We start from the raw sequence: 19372 nt of genomic DNA on the forward strand, positions 1-19372 counted from the left end.
CAGCTGACATTATTGGTGTCACTAATATAACACATCTGTATTCATCACCTATACCTACTCATTTTGCAGTTGTTGCATACAAATACCTAAGGAGATCTGAGGCTCTTTTTGTCAGATTTAGAACCAAATACTAACTTAAATAGCAGGCACATGAAGCATAAGAATCTTACTATATTTCATCAACAATAATAAAGACTATCTCACTAATAATTATTAATAAAAGTGCATTCCATATTCGTAATATGTCTAAAAAATTTTTTTAGACAAAACTTTTTATGTCTAAAAAATTTTAACATAATGGTAAGAAATCTGTATTGCCATTATTTTATGATCTTATTCAGATACTGTTTCCAGAGGTCTACCATGCAACTTTCTACAGTATCTCTCTTACTTGTTCTTTTCCTAATATATCCTCTATTTTGTATCACCTATTAGAAAATGTGGTGACCAAGGTCTTTAAATTGTATAAGTGGAACTAAGTATGGTATGTGTTGAGGATTTCAATATAGGAGGGAGATCTGTTCAGTGGAATTAATCACTATTGCCCATCTCATTCATAATACAGGGATATTTTGACTCTTCACATATACATTAGGCCAAGCTCACCTGTGAGAATATCTTATTTTCTTTCTCCTCTTTTAACAGCCTATAATTTTTCTTGGTATATTGTTATCCTACTTCAAGTACCCCTCTTTACAATGTACAAATCAGTCTATTATCTAATTTTTATCCTCTTTTGTACCAATAAACCCCCGCTCTTTCCTTCCTTTATACTTCTTATGGAGAATGAATCCTGCTCTCAACTCAAAACTTACTGTTTACATCCTAGTCATATATATTGAAATATATATTATTTGAGAACAACTCTTTTTTGCCTAAATTACTGTTAGAACATTAGACTGACTTTTCAAATTACATATATCCATTTCAAGATAGAAAAGGGTACTAAAAACACTTGTTATAAAAGAGGTCACTTTGACGAAGTTGAGAACCACTATTCTAACCAAGCTTTCTTTTAAGGTTATAAAAACTTATAGAAAGAAGCATGATACATTCTTGATGAGAAAATTTTATGAAAATTATTCGACTTTTTTAGTTTTAAATTATGCATATGTTTCTTCGGTAGAGAATATGTTTTAAAAAGCGTTATAAATGTGTTAAGCCTTTTTGTGCTACTTGTTCATATCTCCTGCTTCGGAGAAGTCTGAGAAGCGCTACTCTAGACAGGTAAAGAATTAAAACTCAAGGACCAAGGCATCAAAAGGATGACAGATGGTTTTTCAAGGCCTTTTACAACTGCCAGTTGTATAAAAACTATAAAATGAGAATGGCTTTTTTGCACAGAGAGTCTTATAGGCACATGTATAAAATACAGGCTAACAAAAAGGTAGCAATGTATTAAGCAAAATCTCTTCAATAGTTAAAAAAAAGTAAATGAAGACATTATAAAGTTTATAGTCAAATGAAAAACACTACTCTACAGCTGAAAACAGAATGCATGATTCAAAGAGAGTGCATTGATCCTCTTTAGACATAGTTATCTTATTTCTGTCAGACCTTCCAGATGATTTTGGTAAATCTGAATTCCTCAGTACCCTATCTGTTAAATAGCAATATGGCTGTGTTCCAACAATCTTAAGAGGATAAACCAATATCACAGTGATCATAAAAAGATTCTAAAAGAGTAATATAGAGGAAATGAAAATACCTGTTTCTTTTGCCCAATTCGATGTGCTCTAGCCTGTGCCTGAAGATCATTTTGTGGATTCCAATCAGAATCAAATATAACAACAGTGTCAGCAGAGGCTAAATTAATTCCTAGCCCCCCAGCTCTTGTGGAAAGCAAAAAGCAGAAATCCTATAAAAAATTATTAAAAAGTATTATTTTAAAATTATTTTAAACTATGACTATAATCAATATGAGAATTATACAATTGGTTTTTTACATTTTAACCAATAAAACCAAAGGGTAGTTTTTGAAAATATTAATAAAATATATAAACCTCTAACGAAACCAAACGAGACTCCAAAATACAGCTATACACGGAAATAATAAATACCAAATTCAAAAAAAATTCTAAATAAAAGTGGGCTAATTTACTGTGAAGCAAATTAACTATTATGCTGAAATAGTATTGATAAGAAAAGGTAAAATTCTTCAAATTTAACATGGAATTCTGATTTTAAAAAACCTCAATTGCAAATCAAAGCTGGCTAGCACCAATAAGGCTCTTTTAAAAAATTACAAGAAAGACTAAAATAATGACGAACACAATTATAATTTTAAAAGCATTCTTACCTCTGATCCTTCAGCATTAAAATGATCTAGAGCTTGTTTCCTCAGCTCCCCTTTTATTGATCCATCTAATCTCTAGAATAAAACACATTAAAATAATATATATAACAGAATTAAAAATTTTTTTAAAGAATTAAAATCAATTATAAAATCAAGTAAGTATGGAAATGCACCATTGCTTTTGCTAAGGCTCTAAGAGTAGAAGATACTTATTAGGCAGTAAAACAATGCACAGGCACTGTCTCTAGAGTCTGTGCTCTTAGCCACTAGGACTGCTTTCCTGAATAGTAAATAGCACAAGTTGTCATTCTGCCTGAGACCCACTATAAGAAATATATTTTATGTGTGAATGATTACATAGCTGTACACTCAAATAAAGTTTCATGACACAATGTACTGTGATATACTCTCATATTTTAAAACCTACTTCACTTTTTTTAAATGTTATTGATTTCCAGATCCATTAATAAGGTTATAACCCACAGTTTAAAAACACTGATTAAGTCCAGTGTGGTTACTGGACCAATAGCATCAGTGTCACCTGAGAACTCACAAACAAAAATTACTGAGCTCTATCCCAGACTGACTGAAATCAGAAACTTAGAGGGAGGTCCTGGAAAAGCCCTCCAGCTAAAGTTTGAGAATCACTGATTTGGGGCACCATGGGCTATAGTGCCCCCACACCTGAGTATTCCTGGGTGCCTTGGGGAAGTGATTTGATTTTTCTCCTCGTCAGTTTCCTCTTCAGTAAATGGATATAATGGTAATACTTACTTCATAGAGTACAGAGGATTCAGTGAGAGAATGTAGTAAAACACTTACACTGAGTGCTTACTAAACGTTCGCTAAACAACAGATATCCAAAATTAAAAAAAAAAAAGTCTATGGCCATGCTACCCTGAACAAACCCAATCCCGGCTGATCTCGGAAGCTAAGCAGGGCGAGGCCTAGTTATTACTTGGATGTGAGACCACCTAAAAAGACCAGGTGCTATAGGCATAAAAAATAAAAATAAGGGATTGTAAACTGACAAGGTCCTTGCAATCTCTGAGGTCAACCAAGAGTGCCTAAAACAAAAACAAAAACAAACAAAAAAACAGTGCAAAATAAAAAAAAATTAAAATGTTATTTCTTTTTCACTAAAAATTACAACTAGAAAAAAAATACTTAAAAAAAAAAAAAAATAGTGGCATATCGTATATTGAGGCATGACCTAAACCCAAGAGTTAAAAATGATTTTCTCTGGAAAGAGATCTGGAAATAAAAAAGGATTACGGGCAGAGAACAGTTGCTTACAAGTACTTCTGTACTATTTTTTTGCTTAACCATGTACACATAACAATTTGTCTAAAAAGAAATCAACACAGGGCTGTGATGGGGATAGGGCGGGGCAGGGATGGGGGCATGACAGCTAAAGGGTAGCTTCTTTCTGAGGTGGTAAAAACATTCCAGAACTGACTATGGTGAGTTGTACATATCTGTGAATGTATTCTAAAAATCCACTGAATTGTATACTTTAAATGGATGAATTGTATGAAAATCACATTTCAATAAAGCTGTTTAAAAAAAAATGCTACTCTTTACCCTTCTCCCTTAAATGACTACATATTTCATGTTCATATCACCAAATACTTGTCCTTCGCAGGATTTTCCAGAATATAATGTTCTATTTGTTTGTAATTACCTGTTTAATGTCTATCTCCCACACCAAATTGTAAACTCCAACAGAGCAGGAATTATGTATGCTGAGGTTGATCATTATAATTCTACTTCTACTCTACTGCCTACACTAAATATACCCAGTGTTCACTATGTTACAGGCACTGTTCGTAAAATTGCTATAAGGATTAAAATTAGATATAAAGTACTGAGATAGCACCTGACTCTAACATTAAACACTCGTCTGTATTAGCTTTACTTATGTTGAATGAATTTCAAAATAAACAGATGGACTAAAGCCCATTTTGGTCTTTGATATCTTCCCTAAAGTTATCTAGTTTTATTCAGCAAACTATACATTAGAATAATTTTGAGCACATAAATTTTCAGAATCTCCAATAATCCTGGTAACGTACAAGAATTGCTCTTTTTCTTCCTCAGACTAAAGCCTAATACATAAGGCTGTTCCTTTAAACTTGAGCACAGAAGAGAAATATAGAATTAACAGAAAATAAAAATTAGAGAAAAGAAAAATTGCTTTGCTGCTAAATTTAAGGTCAAGAAGAAAAAGGGAATAATTACAAACAATTTTTTTAAACAGATTTTTAAAAAGAAAAGTAGTTTATACAAAAATCTCCATTTACGAAAGAATTTCATAGTTCTGAAGAACATGCTTAGGAATTAGATAAAATTTACATTGACAAAAATGACAAAATGAAATGCTTACCTGAAAAGGGAATTGACGATATTTCAAATATTCTGCAAGAATATCTAACATCCGCACCATTTGAGAAAAAATAAGAACTCTATTGCCTCTTTCTCTCAGGCGAATTAACAGTTTGTCAAGAAGGATCAATTTTCCGCTACTACGGATTAAGTGCTAAGGAAACAATAAATTACAACTGTTACAATATGTTAAAAGAATGAATCAAATGAAACAAATGTCCCCTTAACCCTTCAGTTTATTTTAAATTGAGATTTTAAATTTTCAGAATGTTAGAAATCAGTTTATTAGTTTTCAAAATCTTCTAGGACTGTTATCATTTTGCTCTACGATTTAGGCTAAAAATTTCCTTGCCATTTTAGCAGCTAGGTTTTTGTTGTATTTTCAAGAGGAAAAAAAATGGCATGGTTTCACTCTATTTGCTAGTTATTACATTATTTCTCCAAAAATCTAAGCTGAAAAATATACTGGAAGCAGTAGCAACAAAGCAACCAAAGGTTTTAAGAGTAAGAAAATGTGTTCTCATTTATACATACAGAACTTCATGACCCCAGCACTTCAAAGCACTACTGTGGCTAGATGGCAACTATGCTTTTTTTATACTTCTCATTTGGTCTTCTAGACATGAGAGGAAGAGGAAGATCTGAAGCCATGATGTCCTTCTTAAGACTACCATTTGCCATGTCACAAATTCAGCATAATCACTGTTAGTGAATTGTTTTCACAATTAAGAATACACTAAGAGATTTTTGCTGAATAAACTATGACAGCCCATAATCACATCCATTTTTAAAAAAATGATCAAAATAATCAACTGGATAAATTATAATATCAAAGGCATTTTACAAAGACTACAAAATAATAAACACCATTATTTAGTTATACCATTAACCAAAAAGAACTTCTAATCAAACTATGTCATTATGCCATTTTCAGTTATAACTAAAATAAACATTTCTAGAATTTATCAAAATTATAATATTTTAATATTCTTACTTGTAAGGCCTCCTGTTTATTATAGAATTCATTATTATCCGGTGGTTTAATGAGGTAGCAGTGATTACAACATTTCTTTAGCTCCATCATAATATTCAAAAAGCCTGAGGTACTGCCCTTGGAACCTTTGCTGAGGGCTTTGTAATTCCTAGTTAATATCCATCTGTTTAAAAAATAATAATAATGTTTAACAGAGAACAATTACCAGGATGAATTCTAAAACCATAAAAAGCAATCAAGCACCAAAGCCAAGCTGCACCATTATGAAGTTCACAGCTGGATATATAATGGACAAAATCTTGTTCACAAGACTGATGAACCCTGCTCAAATGACCAAGGAGAACACATAACTTGTTATCTGAACCATTAACTATAGATGGTAGAGACTTAATGTAACATAGTGAGTATAGTGTATTAACTCTTTCCCCCAAAAGTTTACTTTAAAAATGGTGAACTGTATTATCTATCATAATTTTCCTATAAATTTTACTACATTAGGCAGTTAATGCACAGACGTAAAAGAAACCTCATGAAGATACCTGGTTTAGCCACATTGCCTTCTCTAAATCAGCGTTCCTCAACCTTTTTGGCACCAGGGACTGGTGCTCCTATGAGAATCTAAAGCCTGATGATCTGAGGTGGAGCTGAGGCGATGATGCTAGCGCTGGGGAGCGGCTGCAAATATACAGGAAGCTTCGCTTGCTCGCTGCCGCTTACCTTCTGCTATGTGGCCCGGTTCCTAACAGGCCACAGACCAGTACAAGTCTATGGCCCAGGGGTTGGGAACCCCTGCTCTAAATTACAATTACACTAACTGCAAGCTTTAGAAAAATTATAGGTGGTTATTTTATTACTCCAAACTATACGTAACATTTTCTCTCACTATGACCTACTTTTCTACCTATCACCTTTTATTTTCTTCCTTTTTACAAGGTTAGTCTTCAAAGGGACTTGAAATAGTATTATCTCTGACATGCCTTAAATGATAGGGGGAAGAGGGAATGACTACAGATAAAATAGGATAGACTGTTAGTTAAAAATAACTAAGCTGAGCAATAGGAGTTCATTAACTTCTTTTTATATACATTTGAAATTTTCCATAACAAAAACTTAAAATTTATGCAATATTTTTAAAAGTATGGTACTTACAGATTTTACCATAAAATGTTTCTGAGAATTCAAATGCATGTAGAAATGCATTTTATGCAATTATATGTTTAAACAGATACTAGGAAAGGTTTTTTTTTTTTTTGACTCACTGAAGTGTTACTATATAGACATGACATGCTAATTTATATAAAATAATTAAAATTAATATCAAAAAGGCCTAAAAATTTTTTTAAAGTTTTTTCCTGGCCTCTACCTCTGTCAATTACATAATTGTCATAATTACATAATATCTTCGCATCATGGAAAGCTGAACACTTAAAAATAAACCCTCTATAAGGTAATGGTATATAGAGAAAATAAATGATGTGTTTAGAAGGTGAATTAGTTTTGTATAACCCCTGGTTTGGACATGCCATTAAATCTCTTTGCCCCAAAAGGCCATGGAATAAACCTATTCTAAAATTCAAGAGCTGTTACTGCTCTAAGATCCTATTTGGGGGAGGGAGATACCTCAATGAGACAAGTACAGGGAGGTTATTTAGAATTAAATGTTCTGAACTTGTGCTCAGTTTAAAACTCACTTGTAATATTGTTTCTGTAAAGCACTCATTTCCATTCTTAAAATCTGCTCAACCTTGGCAGGAAGAGATTTTTCCACATCTTTCTTAACTCTTCGTAACAGAAACGGTTCAAGCTCCTTGTGGAGGCTTGCATAACCATATTCTCTGCCTTTGCCGTGTTCTTCTTCAAAATCTTCCCAGGAAGAAAACCTTACAAATTTAAGAAAATGGAAGAATCACTAAAAAAGTTCAAAATGCACATGCAATTTTTCAGGGTAGTCATGTAAACAAAGTATAGATTCTTAGGAAAAAATTGGATAAAATTAAGTCACTTTTAATAACTAACCTTTCCAAGAAGTCCATTATATACTTATATAAAGATTAAATATATAAAGTTGTTTTACAAAAATTATGATTATCCTTGAGTTGAATAAAAATAAAATATTCTCAAGTATGGGAGTAATTATCACTAAAATGTTTCCCAAAGAATATAATCTTAAAGTTCTGAAACTATTGAAAGAGAATACGTATGTGGCCTTGAACAAGTTATGTAATCTTATCAGGTCTAGCTTTCCTCATTTAAAAAACGAGATTAACAGTACCTTGTTATTGTTACTGCTGTTAAATACTAAAAATGATGCTGTTTTCAGTTTTTTAAGCAAGGTTTATTTTGAACATGGGCAAAATCAACTGTTTTAATTTATTATATATGGGCTCGACCTATTTACAAAATAAAAAAATTAAAACAGTACTGCAAATATAAATATTCCATCACACTTCCTTTTTTTCCCTTACTAATAATCTATGGTCCAATGTTTTATGGCAAGAAAACTTCTTACTGACCTTATTATATACACTAATTGTTTTCCTCCTAAACTTGTCATACAAAACATTAAAACTGTATATCCCATATTATCTTACTTTTCTGGCATAATAAAATGAAGCAAAGACCAGAGCTCTTTGAGGGAATTTTGTAGAGGAGTTCCAGTGATAAGGAGACGGTGATTGGACTTAAAGTCTATTAAAGTTTTATATAGAAGAGAGTCATCATTCTTTAATCGATGTGCTTCATCTACACCTATAAATGCCCAATTAAGACCTCCAAGGAATGCCTTAAAAAGAACAGAACACAGTTAATATTTAGAGAGAAAACTGAACGCAAATTTAGTTTTTTCATTTGACCTAAATTCAAATTATTAGAATGAGGCAAATTAAAATTAAAAACAAACTTCTGTCTAATTTTCAAATAAAAATTACATTATTTCAAGACTTAGTGGAATACTCAAATCAAGTAATTCAACATGTAAAATAAAGTTCCTTCCATGACTAATTTAGCAATTAGAAAACAGGGCATAATACCAAGTGAAAGTTTTTACTAGCTTATACAGTGGAAATAAAGGAAGAAAAACAATAGTATTATTTAAAAATTTTACAAAATGTTTGGCCTAAGTCTAGTATAAGCCTCTATTAATGTCACTTTGGTTCCAAGAAACATGATATAAATTTAGAACAATGTCCTACTCCAAGTTTAGGTATAATTCATTGATGATTTCTATGAACTATAGATTTCTAATACATAAATATGGGACTCTGACTTAAAACAGAGACAAGCCTGATTCTGCCACTTAATGGTTATATGAACTCAGGCAAGTTCTTTAACCTGAGACTTAAATTTTTTCCAGTAGAGATAGCAATATCTTGCAAAGTAGATGGGAACTAACTTGAGATATTAACTTTAAAGAATTAAATAAGACAATATCTGTAACACATTTAGCAGTGCTTCACCCAGTAGTAGTTTAATACTATTAGCTATCTATCTTCCCCCTTTTATAAATCAACAGATGCTACGTCTAACTAGTTTCATGTTAAGTCAGAAGTTGGCAAACTTTTATGTAAAGAGCCAGACAATAAATATTTTAGGCTTTGTAGACAAATGTATGGTGGTCTCTCGCATATTCTTTGATTTGTTTTTACAACCTTTTAAAAACTGTAAATATCATTCTTAGTTCAATGGTAATTAAAAATAAGCCAGATTTGACTTACAAGCTGTAGTTTGCTGACCCATAATTTAACTTATCTTCTCATCCCACCTACACTTTTGTAAAGGAAAAACTGGTATCAATCAGAAAAATATAAGTAAAACATACCTTATCCTTCAATAAAATTTCATAAGTTGTTAACAGTATATTAAATTTTAACCGTTTGGTCTGGGGATGCATCCATTCATGAGTTCTTATCTATCAAGAAATTTTAAAGATAATTTTAAGATACAGATTAAGAAAAGTATACTTTTACTTGAATATCTAAAATTAAATCCATTCATAACACAGAAAACTTATGTTTATGTAATAAGTGTAAGTTATTCTTTATATAGTCCAGCAAGCTAAATTGACCATATCGTAAGATATAAATACCACATATCAAAATCTCCTATAAAAAGTAAAGCAGACATGTTTTTAATACTATACACTTTTCAATGAAAGACATTAACAAAACACTAGTGATTAACTCATTTAATAACATTTATGGATGAAAATGATATCTGAGGTTTGCTTCATAATAATTGGGAGGAAGGGACCATATAGAGGTACAGATGAAACAAAACTGACAATGAGTTCAAATTGTAAAGATGGAGATAGGCACACAAGGAGGTCTATTATACTCTTCTGTCTGATTTTGTGTATATTTGAAACTTTCCATAAGAAAATATATATACATACATACATACATACATACATATATATATATATATATGTAACACTAAACCAAAAATTATTTAGTACAGACAATTAAAAATGTATCGTGCACTTACTTTGTGGCAAGTTCTATGCTACAAACTAAGACTATAAAGACAAATAAAATCCTTGTCCTCAAAGACAAGTAAGCCCAGATTTCTAAATTTGTGAAGAAACAACTTACCATGTTTCTGCTGTTAATGTCACCTAAATAAACCACAGCATTCATTTGAGAAGCCCATGTCTGAATTTCCCTTTGCCAGGAAGTAAGAGTAGAGAGTGGTACTACTAATAGAAAAGGTCCATATAATTGATGTTCATGAAACAAATAGTTCAGAAATGAGATCGTCTGTATTGTTTTTCCAAGGCCCATTTCATCAGCAAGTATACAACTATTTCCTCTAAAAAATTAAAAACAAAAATCATGTATGGAATAAAGATTCAAATTTACAAAGAAAACTTTTTACATAGTCTATGTACAAGTTTTTACAGTTAAATAAAATCAATCTGATAGCTATTAATATACAATATACCACTTTTATTTGCTATAAATAATAAGTGTAAAGGCCTTTGTAATAGTGTAAGAAAAGTGGAGTTTACCATTTTATACCAGAAGCTTAAAGATTGACAGTATTATCTTTAATCAATTATGTAGCCAATTCATCTATAAGTAGTAGAGTCCAGATATATTAAGTAAAAAGTAAGCAGGAAGAACATATAGCAGAAAAAACTATAGCTATAATAAAGTTAAAAAATAAATTGCACCCTAAGGTCATCTTATATTGCCAATAATGGATCAAGGGACGCAGAAAGAAGGAAAAACATGGAGGGCTAAATGGGTATTAGAAATAATACAGGACTAGTATGTGATAGGAATGTATTTATATTCTGATTTTAAGTTCAATAATAACTTTAAGTGCTGAGACAATCAGATTAAACTCACAATTCCACTGGATTTTCTTAGTATGTAATAAATATTATTTATATACAAGGAAATTCAAAGACTCACATATAAATACAAAAGGGTCTTATCCTTTATGTTGATAAAAATCTTTTCCAAATCCTATATTTGTAAAATTCTTAGCCTCTCAAATTAAACAGATGACTTAAAATATACTTACTTGCACCAAGAGTGAGCAAGCCAATTTAAACCATTCAGTTGATAATCTCTTAATTCTAAACCCTCATGTCCTCCAATATAGGATGGCTGCTTCTTTAGGGCTACAAATCTTGGCCTTTGTTTTAATACCTTCGATAGAAATAAATGTTAACATGAAAAATTATTAAATGCAAGAAATTACATTAAAAGATGAAAATCTCGGCCTTTACCATAAATTCTGAAATTTCATCTCAAATCAAGCTCAGAAATTCTATGACTCAAAATATATCTGAGGATTCAAAGACTATTTTCTATTACAAGAATGTACAGTAAAATATTTTGCCCTCTTTTTTTAATAAAAAAAATTAAAGAGATAAGTTAAGTTCCTGCTGAAATATTTGGGTCTCATGTATTCCACAAGCAGCAGCTATGTTAAATTCATTCATTTTAACCAGTGCTCCACCCTGACCTAGAAATAAAACATAAAACTGGCTTTAACTTCTCATTTCATTTCTGATTTCTACATTACCATTATGAGCTTAGTTTGATCTTGTAATAAGAAAACCAATTCCAGTGGCATTTATACCCTAAAAATTATTAATAATAAGTTAAAGTACAAAGATATATCAAGCAAGATAGTCCTGGATACTTTCTTATGGATACCTCCCTATTTTCCTCTCTTGCCTTCAAAGAAAATAGTTGCTACCTTTTAAATCAATAACATATATCAAGTTTCCAAGGAATTTTCCCTATTTGGTATCCCTAACTTATTCACCACAACACCACCCATTCAGTATATCTTTCTGACATGGTTTTGCTCACCAAGGCTATAAGTACCACATCTAAGATCACATAGTAATTACAGGAACATCATTTCCTGTTAAGACCTACCAACCGAGCAGTTCTCTTCCTTAGCCTATCTGAAATCAGAATCTAACTTTCTATCTGGGCTTGTAATATTTATGATGCATAAATACATTTTCAATAATTAAAAATGTCAAATACTACTCACTTTGCAATCTTTAAAAGGAGTGGTTTTTGATTGATTCCTGCTAAAATACTCATCTATACATGCTTGAAACTTTTTGGAAATGAGAGCACCATCCTCCCAGCTGCACTCTGAGTATGGAAGGCCCTGCCATTTGCAATAATAATCAGGATAACCAGCTGCTGACTTTTGATTGGAATGAGCTGTGAGAAAAATCAGATATTTTGTTATTTTTTTTACACTGAATCTTATCTAAGGAATAATAAGTAGTAAAAATAACAAGTAAAAATTAGTCATCTGATTTACAATACTCTATTACAGTAAGAGCAAGCTACTGTATTTGATATGTGTTAAATTTAAGATTTTTTTCAGATCCTTTCAAGCATGAAAAGATAAAAGTTTAATTAGAATCATTTCTTACTAACCAATTATTCGCTCCACTATTTGATACTGTTTATGTAGATCATCTGTAAGTTCTTGCTGGCAATTATAATATTCCACATCTTCTGGAGAAGCATTTTTCAACCTGAAAGATTATTAAATCCAGGAATAGACTTCAGAATCTTCCCTAAATAACCCATTCCCCCAAACACTATCAGCAGCCAAAAATCTCCCATTTTGCCACTTATCATGTGAGCCAGTTTAAATAAAGAAATTGAAACAGAAATAAAGCATCATTAATTTTTAACTTTAAAAATTAATAATATATGAGACACATTCTATGTGACTGTTATCAAGGAGAGATTTAGGTATGGCTATTCTGAAGAGCTTTTACCTTGAGATAAAATACAAATAAGGATATAAATAGTTATTTTAAGTTTGATTCCTACAAGGTATTCCTTAACAATGAAAAAGCTTTGATCTATAAAAAAATAAGTATAAAACATTTACCATCTTTTTGTTTCCTGATCTTTCTTCTTATAATTATCCAATTTTTTCATTCCTCTAACGTTCTGCTGCTTAAGGGTTTCTTCTGTCTCCCAAGTATTGTGAATATGGGACCATCCTTTCCATTTAATTAAATACTGGATTTCTCCTGGTTCCTTATTTTTTTCAAATCCTGCATTTGGGTCACCATCTGCTTCAACTGCATAGATGGTTGTAGTAGCACCAGTAGCTGAAAAAGAAAGCACAATACATTCTCTGTAATTTCTGTTATAGAATTACTTCCTTTCAACTCAAAAATTCAAGAACATGAACAGAAAAATATATGCTCCTTTAAATAAGGAAAGTGTCAGGGCTCAAGAATTTATGTGAAGCTATATTACACATTCAGAATTTTAGAACAGAAAGATTTAATATCATTTAATCCCTTCAGTTTTAAAATTAGAAAAAACAAGGTCAACACAGTGGCATACCTAAGAGCATACAGCAATTTACAATAATTGATAATTGGGAGACTGATAATTAGAAACTAAAATAATTTAAAATTATGTAAAAAAATTAAAATTTTCTGATAAAATATAAAAATAGCCAAATAAACTGAAAAATGCATGAAATCACTATGTCAAAGGGACATCTAGATTCCCATGTTCACTGCAACATTATTTACAATAGCCGACACATGGAAACAACCAAGTGTTCACCAACATATAAATGAATAAAGAAATTGTGGTGTGTGTGCGTATATATACATATACATATACACACATGCATATATACACACACACATATATACACAACGGAATATTATTCAGCTATAAAAGAGAAGGAAATCCTACTATTTGTGACAACATGGATGGCCTTTGATGGCTTTGTGCTAAATGAAATAGGTAAGATGGAGAAAGACAAATACTGTATAACCTCATATAAGAAATCTTTAAAAAACTCACAGAAAAAGGGATTAGATTTATAGTTACCAGAGGTGGAAGGAATATGATTAAAGCTATCAAAAGGTTCAAAATTCCAATTATAAGAGAAATAAGTACTGGGGATGTGATGTACAACATGGCTACAGTTAACATTGCTGTATGGTATATTTGAAAAATTACCAAGACAGTAGATTCTAAAAGTTCTCAACACAAGAGATAAATTCCTTTTTCTAAAACTGTATCTATATGAGATGAATGTTGCCTAAACTTATTGTGGTAATTATTTCACAATACATGTGAGTCATTATGTTGTCCCCACTTCAAATGTATACAAAGCTGTATTGTCAATTATATCTCAAAACAGAAAGGGAGAAAAACGCACTGCAAGGTAACTAAAAATAACCTATATATTTGAGATAAAATTTTAAAATATTTTTAAAAACCAAACCATTTGTGAAATTCAAAGTACCCAAATAACTACTATATAAGAATAGAATCAGAAAAACTGAAAATACACAGGCTAAAAATTTTCTAATTACATGCAATATATGAAATGAGGTCAGATGGGTATTTTCTGGAAAAAAAAATACTCAAGGTAAGCAAAGTATATTTTACAGTAAATAAGTAAAACAGAAGAAAATCTAATCTACCCTCTTGGCTTTCAATATTCAAACATCTTTAAGAAGTACTTTATTCATTCTACTAGTATTATTATTGAAACCACCAATGAATTGAAAAAAAAAAAAAAATACCTCCTTTTCTCCCAATCCGACAATCCATAAATCGTTCTATAGTTTCAAATTCTTCTTCCTCAGGTTGAGGAACATCCTCTCCACAGACTTCAAGTAGGTCATCAGAATCTGTTTTCATTTCTTCGTCTTCCTTATAGCTAACATTGACAGTTGCCTGGCGACGAGAACTTCTTTTATCATTATCATAATCTTCTTCATCATCCTCTTCCTCAGATGAATCAATCTGTCTCTTTTTTTGTCCAAGAATCTTCTTCCCATTTTTTGACTTAGACCTAGGGAAGACCAGGGGGAGAGGTGTTTTATAGAAACAGTGGCATAAGACCAGATTTGAGAAATTATATGCAAAAAGAATGAATAGCTTCTATTGCCAACAATTTTCCTCATCAAACTGAGAACATACTATACTTACCTATTTTGAGGTTTTCTGCTTTTAACTTTGTTTTTTGGTTCATAATCAGACTCTGTTTCATCACAACTGCTTTTATCTCTTTCTTCTTCAGATTCTGAATCTGAACCAGACTGAGATGGAGTTCCCGACCCAGACATTTGCCAATCTTCACTGTATATAAAATACATAAAGTATGTTTATTTCTACTTACATCATATAGCAATTTTTGTCTGATAAAACACAAAAATAACCAAATAAACTAAATTACATTATAGTGTATATTAAAAATATTGTTGCTTTCACCCATACTAAAAATATTTAAATGTCTGTAGAAAAAGAGAAATGCTGGAAGATATTTTTCCTAGATTTCTCCCATAACTCCAGAGTTTTGTTAATTATTTAGTTTATACCTCAATGAATGGCAAAAAAGCAAAAGTTATTTTGATTATCACTATAGATGAAAACATAGTATATTAATTTAAAGAGTCATAGGGTTTAATTTTGAAAATCTTGTATAATTATACTTGACCTCTCAAAAAAAAAAGATTCAAATACCTTTTGTTTTAATTTTTGGAGATCGTGATTTAAAAAATTATTCCCTTCAAACTGATTATTTAAAAATAGCACATGTTCATTAAGAAACTTAAAATACAGTACAGAAAAATGTTTTTAAAAAAATCAGTCCATCTTAATATTCAATGACTATCTTTATTACCATTTTTAGTCTATTCAGTCTAATTCCAATCAACGTGTACAGAAAAAATACTGAATGCACATGTTAATATTGTGCTATAATATAAACTTCAAGTGAAAAATACACATTGTCTTTACATAGGCACTATTATCCTGTTCACAGCTACCGCTTCTACACCATTGCTCTCTACCTCTTACATCGATGACTATGTTAACAGTTACATAAGCAAGTACATATGATAAAATCTGGTTTATGATAAAAACAGAGAAACAAATCTTTTTTAGTATCTTGAGATCTTTTCAGAGTTTACTCATCAGAAGTAGCAATAGGCAGGACACATAAAAAGGTCTCCATTTTATATTTTTAATAATATAAATTATAATGATTTTTAGATCCAAGCAAGTCTGTCCATCATCCGAAATTACTCGTTTTTAAAAATATTCTTTGTTTGTACTCATGCTGAGTTTAGAAATTACTAACTTGGAGGAAGAGTTAAATAGCTGATGAGACATAGTATTTGAAAATGTACTTAGTAAACAAGAAGACTCATCTGAGGAAATTAGCCACACTGTAGCACAGCAATAAAGAAACAAAAAACATGATACAATAAGATTCATGGAGGATATGATGGATGATACAACAGATAAATACAACATACATGATCCAAGACAGATACAATATAAATGTTACCAAATGTACAGAGAGAAAATGTCCAGAGATACGAATTTTCAGAAACCAGTAAAAGATATGAGTCTTCACATTAAAGATGCATTAAATTAAGATTACATAAAGTGAAATATATAAACAACAAATTCAAAGCTAGACACACTAAAGTGAAAGAGACAAATATCAAAGACAATCGAAATATAAGAGATAATAAAACTGAACAATGATTTTGATAAATGAGAGAAAAAAACTCAAACCATCTAAGTATGTGAATTGAGAACCTTTTACTCAAAGTACTCTTAAAACTTTCTAGGTCAAGAGCTTTAGGAAATTATACTGAGTTCCTAAATGAGTTCTACAAAGGAAGTAAATTTCTTTGCAGATGAATAGTAAGGATAACTATTAACTGGATATATATTAACTGAATCGCCCCAAATCCATCATCACCTGGTCCCTTACACTCCTATATAAGTTCCCGAAGTTTAGATTTCCTGACATGAATAAGCAGATCTTTAAAGTTTTAAAAATATATAGGAGAGATGTAGCGGTGACATATTATAGGAGATAAATGAGTGGCACAAAAACTTCAAGTCAACATAGAAATATAAATGTTAAGAATTAATGGTTTAAATTAACCTAATAAAATGCCATGAACCAAGAATTTACAAAAGTCCACTTATGGCAACAATTTCTCATAAAGAATGAAATACAAAATCATTAGAATTTTCCTGATATGAAAGTAAATTATCAGTTGAATAAAGTGACATACTCTTTATGCTTTTTCCTTTTGGCCTCACTCGATGAGTCATCAGAATCTTCACTGCTAGAGGAATCCTGTAGAAAAAATAATAATAAAATTAATATTATTAATGATTACAATTTAACCACGACATCAAATTTCTGTTGCCATACTCACGTTCACTTTGCTAATAACAGTAACTGTAAAAACTTTTTTCTCCCATGTTTTTTGTTATAATTATACCATCAGCACACAAAGTTATTAATATCGCTTTTATTGGAAATTTATAACACAGCCAGTGAAATTAGGTAAATATTACAATGTCAGCATTTTGTTTAAAACTTTAAAATCATACAAGAACTTCTCATAAGATAGTCAGCTGATTTCTCAACAGAAACTTTGCAGTCCAGAAAAGATTGGCATGAACTATTCAAAGTGATAAAAAGAAAGGACCTACAACCAAGTTTACTCTACCCAGCAAAGCTATCATTTTGAATTGAAGGACAGATAAAGAGCTTCCCAGACAAGAAAAAGCTAAAAGAGTTCATCACCACCAAACCATTATTACAAGAAAAGTTAAAGGAACTTCTTTAAGAAGGGAAAAAAAGGTAAAAAATATAATAAAATGCCAATAACTATATACCTATCAACAGTTACTTTAAATGCAAATGAGGTAAATGCTCCCATCAAAAGCTGAATGGAGAAGAAAACAAGACTCACACAAAATGCTGCCTACAAAAGAACTGAACTTGAGATTGAAAGACACACACAGACAGAAAGGAGATGAAAAAGATATATCATGCAAATGGAAATGAAATACCTTGCAAATAAAAAAAAGCAGGAGTAGCAATACTTATATAAAGTCTATAAAGTTATAGACTTTAAAACAAAGACTATAACAAGAGACAAAGAAGAACATTTCACAAATAGCCAAAATATGGAAGCAACCTAAAAGTCCATCTATAGACAACTGGATAAAGAAGATGTGGGTACATATGTACAATGAAATACTGCTCAGCCATAAAAAAGAATGAAGTTTTACCATTTGCAACAACATGGATGGAACTATGCTAAGTGAAAAAAGTCAGACAGAAAAAGACAAGTACCAAATGATTTCTTTCACTTATATGTGAAATCTAAAAAACAAACGAACAATCAAAACAGAAACAAACTCACAGATATAGAGAACATTTTGATGGTTTTCGGATTGGGGAGGGGGGAGCTGAGTAAAAAAGATGAAAGGATTCAGAAGTACAGATTAGCAGTTACAAAATAGTCACAGGGATGTAAAGCATTGGGAATATAGGCAATTATAACTATGTATGATGCCAAGTGGGTACTAGATTTATCCAGATCATCACCTCATAAGTTACGTCAACATCTAATTGCTATGGTGTACACCTGAAACTAATAAAATATTGAATGTCAACTGCAATTTTAAAAAAATGTCAATCATCTCTGGAGATCATTATTGTTGCCTAGTATGGCCTTGAAAAGAAACCCTAATTATTGGTACATCGAATTTTAATGTTTTTCTTTCCTACTGGATATGTTTTAATACAGTTCTTCAATGTTTTTGTGCAAACACATGTGTATATGTACTCATACGCACACAGGAACTACACTGTTTACAGCTGTAGCCTATTCTTTTAAAAGTACGTTGAGAATTCTGTTAACCTGTACAAATATGACTTAAATACAATATTTCTTCATATATGTGTGCATACATGTGTTTGTCTATGTCTATTTTCCTAGTATTCACATCTAGTTTACTTCTAGTTTTGCTCTGATGAGCCAATGCACACAAATTTCTACCTCCTGTTTTGGATCAATCTCTAAAAGTGGAATTACTGGTTAAAGTATGTCTATACTTCAAGACTCTTGATAAATATATTTAAATATCATTATTTCCTATTTTTTAAAAATGTAACGCTTCTAATTAATTTCATAAGTACCCACCTACTTTAATGATTGAGCATGTCTACTTTTAAAATAATAGTGTTCATAATGAAAACTCACCTCTTCTGATCCACTATTAGATGAAGCTTGATGTTGTTGTTGTTGCTGCTGCTGCTGCTGCTGCTGCTGCTGCTTCTTGAGCATTGCAGATCTCTGAACAGCCAGAATACTAGGGCTAGATTTCCAAAACTATAAT

The 19372-nt window shown here is 31.1% G+C and overlaps 1 protein-coding gene and 1 pseudogene across 2 annotated transcripts in view; one reads left to right on the top strand and one right to left on the bottom strand.

Annotated features, from left to right (window-relative positions):
- CHD1 (chromodomain helicase DNA binding protein 1) overlaps positions 1–19372 on the bottom strand; it is a 70796-nt gene that overhangs the window by 28469 nt on the left and 22955 nt on the right. For both annotated transcript variants that reach the window (XM_039875175.1, XM_039875174.1), the window contains exons 4-19: positions 19237–19365; positions 17248–17312; positions 15140–15289; positions 14731–15002; positions 13059–13284; positions 12593–12693; positions 12192–12370; positions 11202–11329; positions 10265–10481; positions 9493–9582; positions 8267–8457; positions 7367–7555; positions 5676–5838; positions 4683–4835; positions 2300–2371; positions 1709–1858 (exon numbers count right to left, since the gene is read on the bottom strand). In XM_039875175.1, the coding sequence (XP_039731109.1) occupies positions 1709–1858; positions 2300–2371; positions 4683–4835; positions 5676–5838; positions 7367–7555; positions 8267–8457; positions 9493–9582; positions 10265–10481; positions 11202–11329; positions 12192–12370; positions 12593–12693; positions 13059–13284; positions 14731–15002; positions 15140–15289; positions 17248–17312; positions 19237–19365 (2475 nt within the window). The remainder of the gene's footprint in view (positions 1–1708; positions 1859–2299; positions 2372–4682; positions 4836–5675; positions 5839–7366; positions 7556–8266; positions 8458–9492; positions 9583–10264; positions 10482–11201; positions 11330–12191; positions 12371–12592; positions 12694–13058; positions 13285–14730; positions 15003–15139; positions 15290–17247; positions 17313–19236; positions 19366–19372) is intronic.
- On the top strand, positions 3177–3295 carry LOC120612667 (uncharacterized; annotated as a pseudogene).

Source organism: Pteropus medius, unplaced genomic scaffold (assembly GCF_902729225.1).
Source record: "Pteropus medius unplaced genomic scaffold, Ma_sr-lr_union100, whole genome shotgun sequence".
NCBI classification, from domain to species: Eukaryota; Metazoa; Chordata; class Mammalia; order Chiroptera; family Pteropodidae; genus Pteropus; species Pteropus medius.